This window comes from Maniola hyperantus, chromosome 24 (genome assembly GCF_902806685.2).
Source record: "Maniola hyperantus chromosome 24, iAphHyp1.2, whole genome shotgun sequence".
Lineage (NCBI taxonomy): Eukaryota > Metazoa > Arthropoda > Insecta > Lepidoptera > Nymphalidae > Maniola > Maniola hyperantus.
The window spans coordinates 2,236,486-2,260,593 of NC_048559.1; the positions used below are offsets into that span (position 1 = coordinate 2,236,486).

Sequence of the window (24,108 nt, forward strand, 5' to 3'; positions counted from 1 at the left end):
TTTATGGTCTGGGTTGACGAATGGTGGGCGCATCAGTGTGTGGTTTTTTTGTGAATTATTTATTATCGGTGATTTATTGGGTGTTTTTATTTTGTACTAGTCTATAAAAACTGGTTTCTTGAAGTTATCAAATAAATATCTAATATTTGCACTGTTTGATGGGAAAATAAGCCAAAATGCATCGACGTCGGGGCCCTAATTTTACATATGTGAGCGGTTGTGTCAAGTACATGATTTTTGTTTTAAATTTTATATTTTGGGTGAGTTAAACCAGAAATTAGTATTTTTCTCTTAATTATTTATGTATTATAGATGTTACAATGCTAAGTTCGCATTTTCTAATACAGCTTTCCCTTTGTGTGAATACTTTTTGTTTTTTTTTCTGTTTGGAGTATGATTCATTGTTCTGCCTTTTGTGATAATGTGGGAAGCGCCGTACGTGAATAGAATAATACACATTTATAGCTGCTTTCTCGTCTGTTTAGTTTCCGCTCGATAAATATTGTAATTGTTGAAATTATGATACCATTAGATATAGTGGTAGGTACCACTGTGCTTATTTTATGAAGGTGTTTTTCCATTTTTCGATTATTTTTATGAGAAGTTATTTCAGTACCTACTTTTATACATTCATTTATCTTGAATCATTCCATTTATTATTTATGTACATATAAAAATTAATAAATAATTAATCAACTAACTACTTAATTAAATACTAAGTAAGAATCAAGTTTTATACAATTCACTTTCATAATATGCAAAACACTACTTTCATTGTAAACTGCTTGATATGTAACTAAATAAGCTTTCTCAAGCTAACTAAGTTAATGTTTAAATAATCTCTATATATATAAAAATAAATCGTAGAATGTGTTGGTAATCGCAAATCTCGAGAACAGCTGAACCGATTTAGCTAATTATTTTTTCATAATATTCCTTGTAGTACGAGGATGGTTCTTACGAAGAAAAAAATTTGAATCGACTGTCAGACGGTACGAAGTTCGCCGGGGCAGCGAGTAATAAATAAGTACTCAACTAATTTAGATTTTTATTACCTTAATAAACCAATTTTGTTGTGAGCTAGCTAAAAATATAATTATGTGCAGTACCATTTTCTAGAGTAAAACCTATAGGTATACCTTTAAAATTACACACAAATTTCTTTATTGCCTTTTAAAACTATTACCTTTAACTATATTACCTTTAAAAACTCCAGTTTCACCAGAGGAGCTGTTACAGGTCTCCTCTCAGAGTGAGAAGGGTTTTTGGCCATAGTCTACCACTCTGGCCATGTGCAGATCAGTAGACTTCACACACATTTGAAGACATTATGGAGAATTCTCAGGCATGCAGGCTTCCTCCCATTGTTTTCCTTCACCGTCAAAGCAAGATATATTTAATTAATTAAATCTATATTTAATCTATAGTTGGTATAGTCGACGCATTTTAATCTGAGTCGTCGAGTTATCTGTCTGTTGCGATCACACTTATAGGTCGTAGGTAAGTGCGAGCGAAACAGACAGATAACTCGACGACTCAGTTTAAAATGCATCAACTATAGAGAATTATGACTATTTTTTTTTAGTTGTCTGGAGGACTGATAACTGGCATAGGGCTGTATGCGTTTATAGACAAATGGCAAGCAACTGGTCACATAAAGGTAAGCAGCTGATGATTAAGGCTTTTTTTTAATCCAGTGGGATCTCTTTTTGATTTTTCCAGGCCAAAAAGTATCCTGTGTGAATGCTCCAGAATACAATCTGAGCTTTTCGTTAAGATCAGTTCAGCAGTTAAGCTGTGAAAAGGTAACAGACAGGTAAACTGATATAATATGTTGGGGTTCCAAGGTGCTGAAATGGCAACCTTGCACTGAAAAGACAACATCATAAGTTGACTTTTATTTTATAGAGTTTCGTTGTCAGGTCGTGACACCAGGGCTCTGCCTGAAAATCAGCGCTGCAGCATCATGCTGAGGCAGTCACTCTTTCAGCTCAAACAAGATATTTTTAGGATTGCGTAATAAACAAGGAACCCTTATAGTTTCGCCATGTTCGTCCGTCCGTCCTCGGTTAATCTCAGAGACTATTAGTGCTAGAAATCTGTAATTTGGCATGGGTATAAATATTAATCACGCCGACAAAGTGATGAAACAAAATTGTGATAAATATTTTTTTTAGGGTAGCTCCCTAAAGTGCTAGCCCCCTACGTGTAAAGTGGGGATGAAATTTTTTCTCGTCTACCCCATAGTGTGGGGTATCATTGAATAGGTCTTTTAAAAATAATGTGGGTGTGGGAACATCATTTTTCGATTTCTAGATCCTTTTGTAAAATATGATGTTTTCAAATCATTTATTTTTGAAATCATTTATTTGTTATTTAATGACAATGACATTGTTCTCTTTTTTATAAACTAAGAAAAGAGGTTTACATATGTCACACCTCTCTTCTTAAACAAAAACTTCCTTTACTATCTTAATTATATAAATCATCGATGCCAAAACGTCTTGGCGGCCCTCGTTTACGAACAGACTCGATTTTTTTTTGTTTCAATCAGATAAAAAATTGCGTGATATTTGCCGAGACCCTCTCTCCAACGTAAGATTAGATGAGATTTGACTCGACCCCCTCCCACCCTTAAACATCTCACGTAATTTATGGACGCCCCCTTACTAACCCCGGCGGCGCCGAGTTTGCTTAAGTCCACTTCCACATTTTCTTTATACAGTGGATTAATACCAATGTACTTTGGTTTCAGCTGGACACAGTTTATGACGTGATACTGAACGTCAGCCTGCTGATCGCTTTGCTGGGAAGTGTGGTGTTCATCGTGAGCTTTGCTGGCTGTATAGGAGCATTGAGAGAGAATACTTGCCTGCTTAAATTCGTAAGTATCTAGTATGTACATAGTATCCTAAGATACGGGACCTCCTAGTTTAGGGGCCTGCAGCGCGATTGCGGGAGAATGACAGCTACAATGTCACGATCACAATCATATCTGCTTGGTTAACGTTCGCTCACTATTGGCTACAATGCATTGTTGCAACAAGAATCGCACAAATTCAGCCAATCAGAACAATTGAGATTGTAATAATGATTGATGCAGGTTTTAGACAATCGCCCTATAGGACTCCATTTAAGTCAAACGTAAAAATTCTGGTAATGCATAAATATTCATTCATTCATTCAAATATTAAAATATAATTTTAAGTAATCTCTTTTGGCCTTCTGTTATACCTAGATTTAAATTTAAATAATAATTATGTATTAACGCTGTTGATTACTTTCAAATAAACAAAATAAAATAAAATAAAATAGGTAATAAAACATAAATATCTAAACACAAAAAAAAAAATTGTGTACTGGTCAGGTGGAACCCGCCAGGCAAAAAGCTAGCCTACAAAAGGTTGCTTGTTATAACTATCTTTTAGGGTTCTTTATCTCCAGAGAAACAAGAAAAAGTTCAAAACTAAAACCCGACTACGATCCTCTTAATAAACACCAAACTATGTGTATTTACTTCATCATCATCGACTGATAGACGTCCACTGCTGGACATAGAATAGAATAGAATGGAATAGAATATGTTTTAATATGTGCTCAGAATATGTGCTTATGAATCGTCAGGTAGTTTTAATTTACCACTGGTTCGGAATGCCGTTCCTACCGAAAAGAACCAGCAAGAAACTCGGCCTAGGTCTCTTGTAGGGACTTCCACACGGCACGGTCTTGCGCCGCCGCCATCCAGCGGCTCCCTGCGACTTTTCTGATGTCGTCCGTCCACCTAGGTCTTCCACTATAATATTGTGTATTTGACTATTTATGTGTTTACTGTATTTTTTTACTTCAATGGAAAACAAACAATATTGGTCACTGATTTTGGCCGCTGACCGCTAGATGCGTCACTGTTCTTACGAATTGTGCAAACTAATGTTTTGATGAGTAAAACATTAAAAACTAAATTAAATTATTGTACTTTCAAAATCAAATAGGTAGGTAACACAGTTTTCCTGTAGGTTTACTCATATATGCAATGATTTCTACATAGGTACTGTCCTAGATAAACAAAACTGCATTATTGCAAAAGTTGTAGAGATGGCAAAAAATAATCATTTTATTGATAACTACTTTTGCCCACGACTTCGTCGGTGGTGCATAATGTGTAATTTACAGCTCAGCTCTTCTCAGACTTGGGCGCGTTTGAAACGCTGGTAGCTTCAGTTTAAAGTACGTAATTAATTATCACCACTATATAATCATCTTACAAATTATCAATTTTGACTATCAGTAAGCATAACGTGTTACAAATAATTTGACTATGACTTTAGCCTATGTTACTTCTGAATAACGTAGCTTTCTAATGGCGAAATAATTGTTAAAATCGGTTCAGTAGTTTCAGAGTTTATCGATCACAAACATACTAAATTTTTCCTCTTTAGAGTAGGTATTGATAATGTGACTAATTCTAAATAATTTTAAATACATATCAAAAATTGCGTAACCGGCAGGAATCGAACCTGCATCTTCTGAGTTCACGCCCGATGTCTTGACCAACTCGGCCACGGTTTCGCTTACCGCCAGTGACGAAATTTGTGATACGTATGTTCTCTTAGTACTGAAGCGACTGTTTGTCCAATTCTGTGACTAATTCTGTTGTAACACAATCTATTAACTACAGTTTACACAGATTTTACGAAGTAGCACAGCCCACACTTTGTGATAAATCGTATTGTATTGATAAAAAACTGATTTATATGATATTATTAATATTATATTAAAACACGGGACTGTAAAGTTTAAAACCGCGATAGCTCTCTGGCAATCGCGGTATACATCCTGAACCACAAAAAAATTAAATTGTGGTCATGAACTAATAATTAGTATTTTCAATTTTCGAAGTAAGATAACTATATCAAGTGCGGTATCATATTATGAAAGGGCTTTACCTGTGCATTCTAAAACAGATTTTTCATAATAGTTTTTGAATTATTGTGCATAATGTTGAAAAAATACGACTGTAGTACGGAACCCTCGCTGTGCGAGCCTGACTCGCACTTGGCTGGTTTTTTATAGAACTTTAAATGTTCCAGTACTCGCTATGCCTTCTGGTGCTATTCCTCGTGGAAATGGGCGGTGCTGTGTGCGGCTTTGTGTTCCCGCGCTCTCTTCACGGCATGCTGGAGAACAGCTTCACGGAGCGCATCGTGCGCCTGTACAGGGAAGACCCCGACCTGCAGAACTTCATCGACTTCGCGCAGAAAGACGTGAGTATGGACGTCATCTTCATAATCAGCGCACCAAAAATACACTTATTAGGTATTCTTCACTTGAAGAATGAACAGGTCGATCATCTTAGATTTCAAAATGGACTGTAACGTGTACCTAGACGGTCTCGTTACACCTTTATTATAATTGTTTTCCTTTTTATTTTGCAATAGAATTTTGACACTGACAGGCATTTGTTTACATCGGTAACATAACCTCTACCCATTATTATCTTCAAGGAGACCATAGATCAGTGTTTTGACAGTTGTTTTTTTTTTTTAAACGAAATTTATAGTAATTGATGGAAGACATTTGACATGACTAATGACTTGTCACTTTTCTTCCAAAATTCGTACGTGATATTCGGCTCTCTCCGGATTTTTATGAAATATGAGACGTTTTGTGGCGAAATGCCTAGAAAGCAGTAATTTCGGCCTTGAAGGCTTCACCTTAATATGGATATTATGAAATAACAGCGCTAATGCGGTAAGTATCCAAATTGTATAACCTCATTGCGCCATACAATTTTCAACAAGAAAATTATATACTAACTAGAATTTTCTTGTTGCAGCTGTTCCCCTGTGTTCCCCATGTGTTCCCCTTGTGTTTCCCTATTTATCGCACTATGAGGTGATTTGCTTCAAAAATATGTGTTTGTGGAACCTGATTAGAACATGGTGTTGAAATGTCCCTTCACACAAATCGGCCTGCATCCGAAGATCTAGTGTGTCGGTTTATAAATCTTAATCAGTGAACTCTTTAAAATATCCTCCGGTGCGTGGCGAACGATATATTTTATTAATTTTAGTACAAATTTTTCATAACCCTAGGTCTAATATTTAATAATGTAAAGGGTACCTATATTTCGTAGAATTAAGATAAGGCAAGGAACGTAGGGACGCTATTCATAGTAATTTATTTTAAATAGAAAATTATATTATAATTCAAAAACTTTTACAATTTTTCATTGTTTTGATCCTCCAACATATTTATCTGACATTTGTCGTCTCGTGAGAGAGTCCACGACGGAGTAGGCCCGAAATCCCTGCCTTGAGATTAAAGGTTCAGGCCTCTGCTCGGCTATCCGTGCGTCGTTCCTCCGGCTGGCTGGCGCCCGAATCTTATCTTATACTGTAGGGGAGGGCCATCCTTCTCCTACCCCTTATTTGCCCGCTGGAAGGAAAAAGGTAAGTATTCTCCACCTTACATCACCATATAAATAAATTTCTTTATTTTTGTAATTTTTTTTAATTTTTCACCCGCGCATTGGGGGTGAAAAATATTTTTATATGACATTTGGCGCCCGAACAGGGACCTGATTCTTTTTTGGGATCCTAGTCGTGTTGATTCTCATGGTTTGGTGGATCAATATTTTAATTGCCCTCGTTCTTGTCTTACTTAGTGTTTTGTAATATTTTAAGGTGTATTGTAACCGTGTAACCTATTTATTGTATGCCTAGATACTAAGATGTTTGTCCTAGCATAGCTAATTTAAGTGTTCTTTCATGTTAATCAAGCGTAGCTTATTTTGAGGTATATTGTGTATTACTTATTATCTATTGCGAGTGAAATTTAATGATAAAGCTTTGTATATCTATAGATTTTGTAAACATTACCATGTTCGGTCAAGATTCTATTAGTATGTCTGGAACGGAGTATAGTTCATCACAAATTGTAAGTAATTATTATGTAAACAAGCATTTCAATCTTCAAAATTTAACTTAACATATTTTCTTGGTAAGTCTTTGTCTTTTAGAGTTCTTAATCATATTGCCCTTAATGCCAACTACCTAAATAGGTATATTTCCTCTTAGGAAATTTAACCTTAATACTATATAGGAGTCGTCGTGGCCAATTTTCTTGGAAAATGTAAGGTGCACAGCGACAAATAACAACTTTAATATTTTATTGACATCATCCTTGGTTTTGACTTTTATATTATTTTGACATTTTATCCAAATTTAAAAATGGAGAATTTCATTGTTCATTTACAAGAAAATGATTTCTTCCTTTCTAAATTTTATACTTACCTACTTATTTTACTTTTTTTTTGAATTTCATTGACTAGACAATGTTTGTAGTCCTAGGTCGTGGTTGTTTGGATTCGTTAGGATGTCATTTGATGTGATAAATGCACCGTCGAATTACAAGACTTTCTGATCGGTTATTTGGACAGATTTTGATAACAAACTGTTTTGTCACATAGATTTTATTATTACAGATGATTTATTTCGAACTTTTTACCCTTAACTAAATTAACGTTCTGATGCAAGATGATGACTCATGTCAATAACATCCTATTGCCTACTTTTCTAAATTATTATCTAAAGCTGAACAGAATTATAGCGTCACTGAGAGAGAACTTTTAGCTGTTTTGTTATCAATTGAACATTTTCGACCCTACGTGGAAGGTACGGAATTTACAGTAGTCACTGATCATGCCAGTTTAAAATGGTTGATGAATTTAACTAACCCCTCTGGTAGGTTAGCTAGATGGTCCACTCGTTTGTCACAGTATAAATTTAATATTATTCACAAAAAAGGTAGTAGTCATACAGTCCCTGATGCTTTATCTCGTATAGAAATTGCTGAAATTGTATCATGTCCAGAGGATATCCATGATCCATGGTATTCTAAAATTTTTGTAGAATGCCAGAAACATCCTTCAAAATTTAAAACTTATAAAGTAGAAAATGATACCTTGTATAAATATGTTAAGCCTAAATCTATTTTAAATCAAAATTTAGCTTGGAAAATAGTAATACCTAGAGAAAATATTTTAGAAACTATTAGAAATAATCATGATGATTTAAATTCGGTTCATTTTGGTATTCATAAAACCATAGAAAAATTGCGAATGCATTACTTTTGGCCTAGAATGTTCAAAGATGTCAAAGATTATATAAATAGATGTGATAAGTGTAAAGCATATAAACATTCAACTTCAGCTCCTTTAGGTTTCATGTCTAACCCTAAATTGGTCGATCGTCCCATGACTATGTTGTCTCTTGATATTGTAGGTCCATTGCCGAGATCTTATACAGGTTATGTTTACATACTTACCGTGGTAGATGTTTTTTCTAAATTTTGTTGGATCTTACCCATGCGTAAAGCAACTACTGGAACAATAATTAACTTATTACAAAAGGAAATTTTCTTGAAATTTGGCGTTCCGAAGATTTGCATACTTGACAATGGAGTTCAGATGACCTCTAGAGCTTTTAAACACTTTGCTAAAGAATATAACATTCCAAAATTATTTTATAACACTTTGTATACCCCTCAGAATAACCCAGTTGAACGCTTTAATAAGACTATTGAAACTTGTATAGCATGCTATGTTGAGAACGATCATAGAACCTGGTCTAAATATTTGCCCCATATACAGGCAGCTATTAATGGCACTATTAATCTAGTTACCGGATACACACCTAATTTTCTTATGTTTGGTAGGGAAGTTTTCCTCGATGGGTCCCTACATAAATTTAATTCTATCTCTGATCCTTCAGAGTTAGTTATTGGTAGTCGTTCTGATTATTCGGACGCACTTCTTACTTTGAGTAATATTTTTGATAAAACTGTTAGTAATTTGGCTAAATCATATAGACGTAATGCCAAATACTACAATGTGGGAAGAAAAGTCATTTCTTATTGTGTTGGAGACATAGTTTGGAGGCGCAACTTTGTGCAATCCAATGCTGCTTCGTTCTTTTCAGCTAAATTAGCTCCTAGATTTGTTAAATGTAAAATAATAAAGAGAATTTCAGATACTGTTTATATATTGAAAGATTTGGCAAAGAATAGTACAGGTAGATACCATATAAAAGATATTCTTAAAATTTGACAAAATTAAAACTTAAAATTAATTTTATTTTGAAAAGGACTAAACAGAAGCTAACACAATAAGGACTAATCATTTTGAGTAGGATTCTTTGACACTCTTTGTCAGTCCTACTGATTTTATAGGATTTTTGGCTATTTTGTCAATCCTATCCTTTTGTAGCTTGCGGCTATGCAGTTGCCCCGCACTACCTTATGTGTATATATTGTACATTTTTATCTTTGTAGTTCTTTTATAAGGGCTCATTTTGTATAGGATTTTTGGCTCCTTTGTCAATCCTATACTTATTTTTGGTTGCGGTTGTCTTTGTTTGCACCGTATTACCTTATTTTGTTGTAAATATGTACAGTTGTTTTTATGTGGGATTACGGTTTAGCACATGCCCCGTATTATCCTCCTGCTTGTTTCTGTTTTCATCAGTCAAGTAGTTTTGTACATATGTACAGCTCTTTTGTGGGATCATGGTTGGCACATGCTCCATGCTATCCTCCTGCTTGTGTCTGTTTAACGGGCAAGTGGATGTAAATATTTTCTTTTGGATGGGTCTTTAGTACTCATATTCAGCCTTGTCTCACACATGTGGACATGTATGCTATGTCCTTGCTTAGGCAGGACGGTGTTTTGGATGTCGCTCTTTTGTAGTGCATCATTTTGGGTGGTTCGACACTGCGCGGCGAGGGTGCCCAGTGCTTTGTCCAGTTGCAGACCATTCCGAAAACCCTTTAGCTAGGTTAGTTCGTCAATGCGCGGCGAGGGTGCCTCAGCGGGTTGAACGGGTGCAGACTAACTCTAGACTCTTTTTGTTTAGGTCTAAGTGTTGTGTTAGATTGGTTTATCATTTCACGGCGTTAGTGCTTAGTGATCTGGTCAGTAGAATGCCAATTCTAATCACACACTCTTTAGAAAGTTTTCTTCTCTTCTTCGCTAGTTTGGCTTACCATTTCACAGCGTTGGTGCTACGTGTCTGGTCAGTTGAATGCCAATACTATGCAATTTTAGTTTAAGATTATTTTTTTTGCTTTGAAGGATTGCTTCTCAATCCGTATTTATTAAAGATTATTTGGTCGTTTTGGCTTGAATGAATTTAGATATTTAATTCTTCTTTTGTTTGGTAGTTCCCTTCGTTTTTGCCTTACAGGATTGTTAAGGGTAAAGAAAAAAAAAATTTTTTTTTTTTCTTTTTCTCTAGAAAGGGGAAATTGTAACGTGTACCTAGACGGTCTCGTTACACCTTTATTATAATTGTTTTCCTTTTTATTTTGCAATAGAATTTTGACACTGACAGGCATTTGTTTACATCGGTAACATAACCTCTACCCATTATTATCTTCAAGGAGACCATAGATCAGTGTTTTGACAGTTGTTTTTTTTTTTTAAACGAAATTTATAGTAATTGATGGAAGACATTTGACATGACTAATGACTTGTCACTTTTCTTCCAAAATTCGTACGTGATATTCGGCTCTCTCCGGATTTTTATGAAATATGAGACGTTTTGTGGCGAAATGCCTAGAAAGCAGTAATTTCGGCCTTGAAGGCTTCACCTTAATATGGATATTATGAAATAACAGCGCTAATGCGGTAAGTATCCAAATTGTATAACCTCATTGCGCCATACAATTTTCAACAAGAAAATTATATACTAACTAGAATTTTCTTGTTGCAGCTGTTCCCCTGTGTTCCCCATGTGTTCCCCTTGTGTTTCCCTATTTATCGCACTATGAGGTGATTTGCTTCAAAAATATGTGTTTGTGGAACCTGATTAGAACATGGTGTTGAAATGTCCCTTCACACAAATCGGCCTGCATCCGAAGATCTAGTGTGTCGGTTTATAAATCTTAATCAGTGAACTCTTTAAAATATCCTCCGGTGCGTGGCGAACGATATATTTTATTAATTTTAGTACAAATTTTTCATAACCCTAGGTCTAATATTTAATAATGTAAAGGGTACCTATATTTCGTAGAATTAAGATAAGGCAAGGAACGTAGGGACGCTATTCATAGTAATTTATTTTAAATAGAAAATTATATTATAATTCAAAAACTTTTACAATTTTTCATTGTTTTGATCCTCCAACATATTTATCTGACATTTGTGGTCTCGTGAGAGAGTCCACGACGGAGTAGGCCCGAAATCCCTGCCTTGAGATTAAAGGTTCAGGCCTCTGCTCGGCTATCCGTGCGTCGTTCCTCCGGCTGGCTGGCGCCCGAATCTTATCTTATACTGTAGGGGAGGGCCATCCTTCTCCTACCCCTTATTTGCCCGCTGGAAGGAAAAAGGTAAGTATTCTCCACCTTACATCACCATATAAATAAATTTCTTTATTTTTGTAATTTTTTTTAATTTTTCACCCGCGCATTGGGGGTGAAAAATATTTTTATATGACAGGACGTCATTTTCGTTATCCTCTGCAAAATCTATGAAATGCCTGTGTCGATTAAAAAAACCGGCCAAGTGCGAGTCAGGCTCGCGCAACGAGGGTTCCGTAATTCAGTCGTATTTTTTCAACATTTTGCATGATAACTCAAAAACTATGATGCATAAAAATAAATAAAAATCAGTTTTAGAATGCACAGGTGAAGACCTTTCATATGAGTACCACTTGATACAGTTATCTTACTTCGAAAATTAAAAAATTAGTTTATGACCACAATTTTTTTTTTGTGTGATGTAAAAAGAGGCAGATACCCTAAATTTAGTTTAGAAAAGGACAACAGAATCCGCGCCATTTTTCTAAATATATAAAAGGAAAAGGTGACTGACTGACTGACTGACTGATCTATCAACGCACAGCTCAAACTACTGGACGGATCGGGCTGAAATTTGGCATGCAGATAGCTATTATGACGTAGGCATCCGCTAAGAAAGGATTTTTGAAAATTCAACCCCTAAGGGGGTGAAATAGGGGTTTGAAATTTGTGTAGTCCACGCGGACGAAGTCGCGAGCATAAGCTAGTACTATTATATTTTTAATTCAGGTTCGTTTTCCTCATTTCCAGTTCCACTGTTGCGGCCTAACGTCAGACGGCTACATGGACTGGTCAAAGAATGAATACTTCAATTGCTCATCACCGTCCGTAGAACGCTGCGGAGTTCCCTTCTCATGTTGCATCAACGCAACGGATATCAGCTCAGGCCTAGTCAACATCATGTGTGGATACGGAGTGCAGAACTATCCCGTGAGTAATAAATCTTTATCAGACTTCTGATGTCAGTGATCCCACTTCTGATGTCAGAGATCCCACTTCTGATGTAATTGTAAGGCCCCATAGGTGTTCTCATTCTGCATCAACCCAACAGACAGCTTGGATCTAATCAATACTTATCGTGTGCGGTTAATGTGAGTGCAGAACTATCCCGTGAATTATAAATCTTCATCCCATTTCTGATGTTGGTATAATCCCACTTCTGATGTAATTTTAAGCCTCCACAGGTATAAATGTGTATTTACATCACCAACCAATATACGTCTCCTGCTGGACATAGGTCTCTTGTAGGGACTTCCACACGCCACGGTCTTGCGCCGCCTGGATCCAGCGGCTCCCTGCGACTCGTCTGATGTCGTCCGTCCTCCAACGCTGTATCTTCCGATGCGAGGTTCAGCTTCGCAACCCGTTGAGCTATGTCGGTTACTCTAGTTCTCCTACGGATCTCCTAATTTCTGATTTGATCACGTAGAGAAACTCCAAGCATAGCTCTCTCCATCACCCGCTTAGTGACTTTCAGCTTTCTTATGGGGCCCATAGTTAGCGACCATGTCTCGGATCCATATGTCATCACTGGAAACACGCACTGTTCGAAGACTTTGGTCTTCAAGCACTGAGGAATTTTGGACAAGAAGACATCTCTAAGCTTCCTGAACGCTGCCCAACCAAGTTGGATTCGGCGGTTGACCTCGAAATTGGACCTACCCATATTTACATACTATGATATAATTATTTCGTTTCAAGGTCGCGGAAGCAAGCAAGCGCGTGTGGACGAGCGGGTGTATAGAGATAGTTCGGTCGTGGGGCGAGCGTAACCTGTACACTATCGCGACGGTCGCGCTAGGCGTGGCGCTGTCTCAGCTCTTCGTCATCTACCTCGCTAAGACTCTTGAGGGCCAGATTGAGTTACAAAAAGCCAGGTACTTCTTATTATTATACCTATTACCTACCCACTTTACATATGCCTCTATATCAAAACTGTATCAACTCAAAAAACACTTTTTTCAGAAACTAAGAAAAACTAATTTTTGAAGATTGACACAACATACTGAAATTCTAAAAAAGATGGAGTTGTATTTTGAATATTAACACTACCCATATTATTAATGCGAAAGTGTATTTGTTGATTTGTCTTTCAATCACGTCGCGATGGAGCAACGGATCGACGTGATTTTATTCCGGAAAATCAAAGAGTTCCCGCGGGATTTTGAAGAATGTAAATCCACGCGGACAAAGTCGCGGGCATCAGCTAGTAAAGCATAATTACTACAGTTTTATTCTCGTATATACAAATAGTCGAAGAGATCAAACAATTTGGTTATTTCAAAGGCGAGCTTTTGAGTTGAAAGAGTTTTGATCTGGGGATTGCAATATGTTTAGTGTGAAATCACAAGTTTTGTTGATATTAGCTTATTCCCGCGACTTCGTCTGCGTGGACTACACAAATGTCAAACCCCTATTTTACCCCTTAGGGGTTGAATTTTCAAAAATCCTTTCTTAGCGGATGTCTACGTCATAATAGCAATCTGCATGCCAAATTTTAGCCCGATCCGTCCAGTAGTTTGAGCTGTACGTTGATAGATTAGTCATTTAGTCAGTCAGTCAGTCACCTTTTAATTTTATATAATACTAGCTTATGCTCGCGACTTCGTCCGCGTGGAATACAAAATTTCAAAACCCTATTTCACCCCCTTAGGAGTTGAATTTTCAAAAATCCTTTCTTAGCGGATGTCTACGTCATAATAGCTATCTGCATGCCAAATTTCATCCCGATCCGTCCAGTAGTTTGAGCTGTGCGTTGATAGATCAGTCAGTCAGTCAGTCAGTCACCTTCTCCTTTTATATATATAAGATTACCGCTGTTGCGCTGGAACCATGTCTCATTAACATCGAAATGACGTCATTTTGACGTCAGTCGAAATAAAAATATACCATCAGCTCGAAACTTCAGTCTAGTGCTGACGTCACTAAAATGGCGGCCATGCGCTTTAGCAATTTGCGGGACTTATGGTAATCAATTTTTTTTTTTTTTTAAAAGAATATTAGCCATGTTAAATGACTAATATTCCCCTTTCCTCTCCAACTAAGCGTCAGGCTTGTGCTAGGAGTAGGTACGACAATAGTGCAACGGGCGGGGTTTGAACCTTTCGGTTTTCAGTCCACTCCTTTACCGGTTGAGCTATTGAGGCTTTTTCAATCAATAATGAAACATTTCCAGATGGCAAACATGAAACAGGGGTTCAGCGGGCGCGTACCGCGACGAGTGCCGGCGCGCGCTGCTGTAGCCGGCGCCGCCCGCGCGGCCCGTCGCCCTCGCCGCGCCCGCTGCGCCCGCCGCGCTCCACATGTAGACCCTGACCCAGTGCCCGGGTCCAAAGTGTACTACCTACATACCTAGGCGTCTAAGACCAAAGTGTTTGGACCAGTAAACGGTGTCCCTACTCCCAAACATAGGGGTCACAGACTAAAGTGTGGGGACATGTGAACAGTGTAGCCACTTCCAAACCTAGGGGTCAAAATGTGTGGACAAGTGAACAGTACCTACTCCATAACCTAGGGGTCAAAATGTGTGGACAAGTGAACAGTATCTACTCCATAACCTAGGGGTCAAAATGTGTGGACAAGTGAACAGTATCTACTCCAAAACCTAGGGGTCAAAATGTGTGGACAAGTGAACAGTGTACCTACTCCGAAACCTAGAGGTCAAAATGTGTGGACAAGTGAACAGTGTACCTACTCCGAAACCTAGAGGTCAAAATGTGTGGACAAGTGAACAGTGTACCTACTCCGAAACCTAGAGGTCAAAATGTGTGGACAAGTGAACAGTATCTACTCCAAAACCTAGGGGTCAAAATGTGTGGACAAGGGAACAAGTGTACCTACTCCGAAACCTAGGGGTCAAAATGTGTGGACAAGTGAACAGTGTACCTACTCTGAAACCTAGAGTTCAAAGTTTTGGACAAGTAAATAATGTGCTTGTCCACAACCCAGGGCTTGATAATATTAAGTTGCCCCTCAAGATAAAAAGTATGTTCGGACGAGTTTTCAGTGCCCCCCGGTATCTTATTCCCAAACCCATTCTTGGGAGTTAAAGTGATATTACTAGTGCAGACTGTCCCTCCCCCAAATATATTATGTGGGGGTACATTGGACAAATAGACAATTCCCACCCAAACTATTCCTGGGACTCAAGTATGTAGACAAGTAGACAGTGCAAACACTGCAATCACATTTTTGGGGGTTTAAGTGATATTACAAATAGACCTCATCTTTGGGGGTAAAGTGATATAAATGTGTACACAGACAGATCAGATAAGGAGTTTTTTTTTTTAATTCATTGGCCAGCAAACAAAATTGGCCAACTTCCTGCATTTTAAAACTACGAGTAGCACACATTTGGTCAGTAGTCTTTTTTGTTTTTTTTTCGTTATATTTGATTCAAGGAACTGATGCATTATTTATCTGATGACAGTTACCAGCAACTTTCTAAATTATTCGCCAAATCGAATTTAAGGCTGCTCGACAAAAAATCGATTTTAAATTTATTAGCTAAATCGATTGCAGCTCAAAACTGTGTGTGTTAGAATTAAATTGTTCTTTTTTGGACAGAAAGATTTACAATTAAATCGTGATTCCAAAATTTCATTCCAATGACAGATTATGATGAATAAAGATGCACAAGACATTATATAAGTCCCGCAAATTGCTATGGCGCTGGGACCATGTCTCATTAACATCGAAATGACGTCGTTTCGACGTCATTTGACGTATATTTAACTAAAAATATACCAGCAGCTCGAAACTTCAGTGTAATGCTGACATCACTAAAATGGCGGCCACGCGCATTAGCAATTTGCTGGTCTTATAACGCGTAAAATGTAACTCCTTTTATCTGTCAGTGTCAAATTTCATGTCAAAAGTACGATTTTACTCCTTATTTTAAAGGTGAACTGAACTTTTGATATGACAGTTGACCCATAAAGTTAAAATGGCGCGTGAGAAGTCATTTTGTACGGACTATTATAAAGATTAAAAATGCAGATATGACGATTAAAAATGGCTACACACATTACTGCAAACTTGACAAGTGTGTGATTTTATCATTATCGATCACTAGCATGCCCGCGACTTCGTCCGCGTGGACGACACAAATTTTAAACCCCTATTTAATACAATTAGGGTTACCCACCACCAGTCCAGTAGTTTGAGCTGTGCGTTGATAGATCAGTCAGTCAGTCAGTCACCTTTTCCTTTTATATATATAGATTAGTGTAAATTGCAAAATTTCGCAATTCTAACTTCAAAACTGACAGAGTTTCATACAAACTTCAAACCCCTTTAGGGGTCGAATTGAGAAAAATCCTTTCTTAGCGGATGCCTACATCATAATAGCTATCTGCATGCCGAATTTCAGCGCGATCCGTTCAGTAGTTTGGAGCTGTGCATTGATAGATCAGTCAGTCAGTCAGTCTGTCACCTTTTCCTTTTATATTTTTATGTATTATTAATAAATAAATAAATAGAAGCTCGTTGCAAGTACCAAAATATGATTTCATTATGTAATACAAATCATACAGACGTTCAAGCATGCTTGCACAAAATAATGGTTCATACAAGTTTGCAGTCACGTGTGTATGTACCTTAATAATGATAGATTTGTTTAATAGTATTAAATTACGAATATTATTGTCGCATTTATATAACGGTAAATAAATAAATAAAAATAATTGTTATAATTGCTTAATATAAATAATTTTCTAAGAATCTCCATTATAAACTGTGTTCGTTCAAACTTTGTAAATAAAAATTGCACTTTTTCATAACTTTATAGCTGTAATAATGATAAATCTAGAAATTGTATTCAATGTAGACTATTTACTGAAATAATAGAATTCTTATGTAGCCAAGTTTTTATATGTAGAGTATAATTATATTTTATTTTATTCTACAATACATTTATTCTACATAATATCTAGTTGTATTATACTATCATTATTTAAAAAAATCTTACGGTGTCAAATTTATTTTATTTATTCATCATAATATTGAACTGATTTGAATTGAGAGGATAAAAAATAAGCCAATAATTTATTATTGTAGGTTGGAAATAGATTATATAAGTCCCGCAAATTGCTATTGCGCTGGAACCACGTCAGCCGAAATAAAAATATACCACCATCTCGAAACTTCTGTCTAGTGCTGACGTCACTATAATGGCGGCCACGGGCATTAGCAATTTGCGGGACTTATACGATTGGATTTATTATTAATATTAAGTATGGATAATCACAACAATAAAATGACCACTGCCATCTAGTAATAAAACAAAAATAATAATTCTAGTACGAGTAGCTCCTGTATTGTACACAATCCCTAAACTAAACTGACAGATCTAAATCTAGAGCTATCCTTTTCCGCAGGGAGCATTATGAAAGGGACAGCACTGTACACGTGTGAGACTTGTCATTTTACAGTGTACATTGTGATAAAATAAATGATTAATGATTTGAGTTTAATTTAGAAATTGTGTACAACAAAATTAGCCACAAGGTCTATATAAATATATAATGTATTAAAATATATTTGGTAACTGCTGTAAATATTCGCAAAGGATATTTCTATTTAATTTTATCAGGACATATTTTATTTTAACCTGGTACGTGACAAATAGGTTAAATAATAATAGAATAATGTGCAATATTTTTCAAGTACCTACTGCTCTAAGTAAAAACATAGTAAGTGGTGTATAATATTGTGTATAATTTCAATGTGCACAAAAGTACAATTTTATTAACTATTTTTATAGTGCACGCAAAACGTTTTTTTATGCGCAGTCGTACGCCTCGTGGGGTGATTCGATAACTGGTAGAAGATTGTACTTTTTTTTCGTGCACTATATTTTAATTGCTAATTTATATAATTTTTGTTATTTATGTTATATTTCATTCTGTAATGCATATAACTCAAAAATTACTTTGATTTTATTCCCCATTTTTGTTTTTTAACCGACTTCAAAAAAAGGAGGAGGTTCTCAATTCGTCGGCACCAAAAAGTATTATTATGGATCTATATTAACTCTTGTATACATAATATATTCGGTAATAAATTAAATTATTTTTCAATTTTTAGTGTTTGTGTATCGAAGTCGGTTTTTATTTTTTTTGTACAAAAATTTTTCACAGATAATAAGTTAAGATTATAATACAATCATTTCTAATTTACGTGCATCTATCGCTAGGTTAATAATGGTAACGCTGATTTACAAAAAATGTCACTTACTGCGTTTTGAATTAGAACTATGTACCCATTGAGCTATTATAGAATATTTTGGACAGTTTTATATGCATTTATTTTATCACTGTATTATACTTAATTATTTTTAATTTGTGCTGATATTTTAATAAGTACTTTCTTCATATTAATATTGTATTGTTCTGTAAATTATAACTAGGGCCGATTTTTCAATAGTAAAATGATTGACTGAATAATTTGACAATTTGTATTGAAAACATGTCAACAATTTATTTGACAGTTAAAGTTTATGTGGGCGTAGGGATTGGAAAAACCAGCCTTTACAGCGATCACGCACTCATCCGATCCGAATCCGTGAAAATACGGATACAAAAAATATATACGACATTTATGTCATAAGCTCCCATACAAAATAAAAAGGAACGTATTTTCACGGACTCGGATCGGATGCGTAACCGCCGTAAGTCATATTATTATAAAGACGCGTACAGACTTACTGGTATTCAGAAAGACATATTTTCTATTAAGAAAACAGTCCATACTTCCATACTAATATTATAAATGCGAAAGTGTGTCTGTCTGTCTGTCTGCTAGCTTTTCACGGCCCAACCGTTCAACCGATTTTGATGAAATTTGGTACAGAGTTAGCTTATATCCCGGGGAAGGACATAGGCTACTTTTTATCCCGGAAAGTGGAAGAGTTTCCACGTGATTTCAAATATCTAAATCCACGCGGACGAAGTCGCTGGCATCATCTAGTATTGAATATTTTGAAAATATGTCTGTCAGTCTGGTTTTTAGTCATTAGAATGTAGAATAAGAAGTGTGAAGTTATATTATACAAATGCAGCATTTGTATTAATTGTGGTGCAAAAATTACTGCCATACATTCCCCATAAATATAATCACTAATCAGCTATTTTTATGTTTTGCCTGTGCTCTGCCAATCAAGCTAGATATGGATATCGCATATTCATTAAATATTATATATTGTATATGTATTAAAATATAGTATTTTGTATATGATGCATTGACAGGCACCCTAAGAGCGATCACGCACTCATCCGATCCGAATCCATGAAAATACGGATATAAAAACTCATACGTCATAAGCTACCATACAAATAGTTCTATGACTACTTCGGAACGTATTTTAACGGAGACTCGGATCGGATGAGTCGGAATTCGGTACAAGTTTTTCATATCCGTATTTTCACGGATTCGGATCGGAGGAGTGCGTGATCGCTGTTAGGGTGCTTTTGACTGAAGTGCAGACTACCGGAGTGGAGTACAGAGATATTACTTACTAACTGATGCCCGCGACTTTGTTTGCGTGGATTTAGGTTTTTAAAATCCTGTGAACTCTTTGATTTTTCCAGGTCTTCAACCCATGCAAAAAACCATGTCGATCCGTTGCTCCGTTGCGACGTAATTGAAGGACAAACCAACAAACAAACACTTTCGTATTTATAATATTATGGGTAGGGATATCTTTCGAATCTATCAATAATCTTATTGGTCTATTCCTGCACATCTCTACTCCGCTTTGTTCGCCTCGTCTTCAGTGGAAACGCATCTTAATTCATTTGTACATCCGAATTAGCAGCATTATTAAAACAGGTATTTATATTTTACTTAATCTAAACCAAATAATATTATTTTTAAATAAAATACTTAGTCATAAGATTTTTTTGCTCTACTATATTCAAAATACGCTTTCTGTATTGTTACTTGTCATTATTGCATTTCCTAATTCCTAGGATTAGAGTGCATGTCCATTGAACCGGAGCGGTGTGGAGACATATTATTCAGCAAACCAATCAAATTATTCAGAGATGACTTTATAAAATAACTCTTATTATAGTTACAAAAACAGTCTGAATGGTTCCGTTACGTACCATCGTACAAGATATACCTAACACTTTTATGTAAAACACTGCGACTTAATAAAGGACTGCGCCATCTAAATGTGATTTAGTAAATTATTTTTTTCGTGAACATATTTAATTTTTTTTGTGATGTAACCACAAATTCACGGTTTTCGGATTTTTGCCTTTACTTATGTTATAAAACCTACCTACCTGCCAAATTTCATGATTGTAGGTCAACGGGAAGTACCCTATAGGTTTCTTGACAGGCAGACATACAACGAAGTGATCCTATAAGGGTCCCCTTTTTCCTTTTGACTAAAAACCTTAAAAACACGACTGCTATTTATTGAAAAAAAAATCAAAAAAATAGCCAGTGTCACTCAGTATTATGTTTTTTTAAGGCTGATATGCCATACATCCCAATCTGTTCAGGCATTAGAAGTTGTGGTGGTATAAAGAAACTCAAATAAGTACATAATACGTGAAGCCTGTGGCCCTACCGCGGTTGTTTGACAGCTACAATGTCACGATCGCATTCATCTCTGATTGGTTAATGCTCGCTCACTATTGGCCACAATGCATTGTTGCAACAAGAATCGCACAAATTCAGCCAATCAGAACAATTGAGATTGTAATAATGATTGATGCAGGTTTTAGACAATCGCCCTACTTAACACATTATACTCCTTTTTTTGACAGTCGCGTAACTAAGACGTCATCTATCAATAATGTGATTGGTCTAATAAACCGCTCCGCTCCGTTTGAATGAACAGGCACCTTTAGACAGCATATTGATGCGGTAGCCAAGAAGGCCAGTACCTACTAAGCAGCTTTCACAATATTTGTAAAAAGTTGCTGTTATTTTTCCTGAAAACATAACTTTTTCATTTTTTTTACTTTTTAATTAATTTAATTCACCATTAACTTAAACCGCATTTCAGAATAGTGTTGCTAGCTCAAAAAATCTTTAGATTATTATAACTTCTGTGTAGGTATTTTGTGTGAAACCTCGTTTAATAGAGTTATGGTTAAATGTCATTATAGACCACTACTTATTATAATGTAAATAATGGGTACATACCACCGACTCTTGCAACTGGGTCGAACTATCGATAGTATAATACGTAAAAAATTACTTCTCACGCGCCATTTTAACTTTATGTCAAATTTCATGTCCAAAGTATATTAAATTTTAAAGTTAAACCGTACTTTTGACATGACAGTTGACCCATACAGTTAAAATGGCACATGAGAAGTCATTTTGTACGAAATATTTAAAATCATGTTTATCGTGGTATAAGACATACCCATTATGTACCTATTATTTATTTTTTGATTAAGATTTTTGACTTTTATGTCAAAAAGTTTATAAATTTACGATGTATAAATTGACAGATTTATGCCAACTCCAGTGATGAATATCTTTACTCAAAAACTAAGGCTTCCTGTCCAATAAGTTAAGAGCGATAATAATAATCAAAATTAATAATAAATATTTGTGTACACAGTCGAGCGTGAGCGCATGCAGTTCCAATCAACCAGAGGGGCATGGGTTTAATAATAACTGGCATACCTCTTCCAGGTTAGCCCGCTTCCATCTTACACTGCATCATCACTTACCTTAAACGGCGGAGGGTGGGATATAACTAAACAGTGCGATGGACGATGTTCTAACGACACAAGTTTTCTAGTTTCTTGTTACATAGTTTATTTACGCAAGAAATTGCCTCACGCCCTAAAATATAATAAATATCCCTAAAATATAAATTTCAAAACAAATATAATTTTACTAAATTGTTTATATCTTGCAAAGATATAAAGCGCCAAATCGACATCTGGCTAAGTTCTAGGTATAATAACATAAAAAGTGTGTATATGGAGAAGCGCAAAGAACGGCAACCTCAACACATTTTCGCTTCGCTCTGCTTTATTGGACAGACACCTTTACAAAAATCGCTCAGGAGTTTTATAGTGTAAGAGATGACCATTGATATAACGTTATTAGTTCTTTCTTATTAGTATAATATAATATTGTATTATTCTAGTTAGTACAAAGGTCGCAAAATTGAAAAAATTGTGATAAGACAAAATTCCAGTTTTCTTTAAGGTTCGTACGCACCTGAGCGGCGCGGCGCGGCGCTTCAGTGAGCTTCACGTCGCGGCACAGAGCTTCAAAATATCATTTCTATCATTTTGTATGGCGCATATCGCACTAGAGCGGCGCGGCGCGGCGCTTCACCGCGCGTTGCCGCGCGGCACGGCTGGAGAGAATATTTTGAAGCGCACCGAAGCGACGCGCAGTGCAGTGACGCTAGTGCGACATACCCAGCGGCGCGGCGCGGCGCTTCAGTATGCGTACGTCGCTCGAATAAGATACACGCGCATCTTGTTAGGTATTTAAAGTACAGGCAAGAATCGGCAAGATAGACCTCAAAATAAATAACGTAGGTTTAATTTTTGACACATGACGTGTTCCTCATGCTCTTAGAAGTATATCCTCAAAGGTCCCAACCCCTAGGATGTCGGCTTCCCCCCTTCCCAGTGTCTAAATGTATAAATGTCTCTCCGAGCGTTATGAGAAAACATCAATGGTAAAAATAATCCTGATTAAATAACTATAATATATTATGTACATATTATACCTACCTACTTCATCTAGGTAGAATTAATAGTTTCGGAAATATGCCTACCTATTGTTGTACTTGTGTTTATATTATACTAGCTTATGCCCGCGACGTCGTCCGCGTGGACTACACAAATCTCGAACCCCTATTTTACCCCCTTAGGGGTTGAATTTTCATAAATCCCTTTTTAGCGGATGTCTACGTCATATTAGCTAGTTAGCTAGCCAGCATGCCAAATTTCAGCCCGATCCGTCAAGTAGTTTGAGCTGTGCGATGATAGATCAGTCAGTCAGTCACCTTTTTCTTTTATATAGGTATTTAGATATAATATGTACCTGTGTTTACCTGCCTATTTTATATATTCTATTGCACATAAAACAAAGACATTTTGCGAAAATGCTTTTTCTAATGTAATTTCCACAGAACCTAAGGGACTAGCTGATGCCCGCAACTTCGTTCGCGTAGATGTAGGTTTTTTAAAAATCCCGTGGAAACTTTTTGATTTTCGGGATAAAACTAGCCTATGTGTAGGTACACATAGGCTACTTTTATCCTACAGGGTATAATCTATCTCAGGTATATAGGTACTAGTAGGTAATTCCCGGAAATGTGCTCACCTATAGAAAAATCTAAATCCACGCGGACGAAGTCGCAGGCATCATCTAGTTGCATTTTTTTTTAGATTTTTAATCCCGTGTGAACTCTTTGATTTTCCGGGATAAAAAGTTGCCTACCTCTGTCAATTCCCGGAATGCAAGCTACCTCTGGTCCAAACTTCATATAAATGGGCCTTTAACAATCCTGTGGAAATTCTTTCATTTTCCAGGATAAAAAGTAGCCTGTCCTTCCCCGGGATGTAATTCAACTTTGTACCAAATTTCATCAAATTCGGTTAAGCTGTTGAGCCGTGAAAAGCTAGTAGATAGACAGACAAATACACTTTTGCGTTGATAATAATATAAGTATGGATATGCATAAATTTTTTTTTATAATTTCCATAAAAACTATCATCATCATCATCAACCGATAGATATGTCCACTGCTGGACA

General features: G+C 36.2%; 1 protein-coding gene across 1 annotated transcript; it reads left to right on the forward strand.

The window, feature by feature from the left end:
* The first annotated feature begins 22 nt into the window (after nt 1-22).
* On the forward strand, nt 23-22,534 carry LOC117993540 (tetraspanin-33-like). The gene is made up of 7 exons (XM_034981341.2): nt 23-260; nt 1,586-1,660; nt 2,756-2,884; nt 5,088-5,261; nt 12,106-12,285; nt 13,057-13,232; nt 14,531-22,534. The coding sequence occupies exons 1-7, from the start codon at nt 177-179 to the stop codon at nt 14,541-14,543; spliced, it is 831 nt and encodes a 276-aa protein (XP_034837232.1). The 5' UTR covers nt 23-176; the 3' UTR covers nt 14,544-22,534.
* The last annotated feature ends 1,574 nt before the right edge of the window (nt 22,535-24,108 follow it).

Bases quoted from the DNA above. Each gene is read 5' to 3' on its own strand.
- LOC117993540 (XM_034981341.2), top strand. From the start codon at position 177: ATGCATCGACGTCGGGGCCCTAATTTTACATATGTGAGCGGTTGTGTC. The intron at 1,661-2,755 runs GTAAGCAGCTGA...CTTTGGTTTCAG, and splicing joins AAGCAACTGGTCACATAAAG to CTGGACACAGTTTATGACGT. The intron at 5,262-12,105 runs GTGAGTATGGAC...CCTCATTTCCAG, and splicing joins TCGACTTCGCGCAGAAAGAC to TTCCACTGTTGCGGCCTAAC.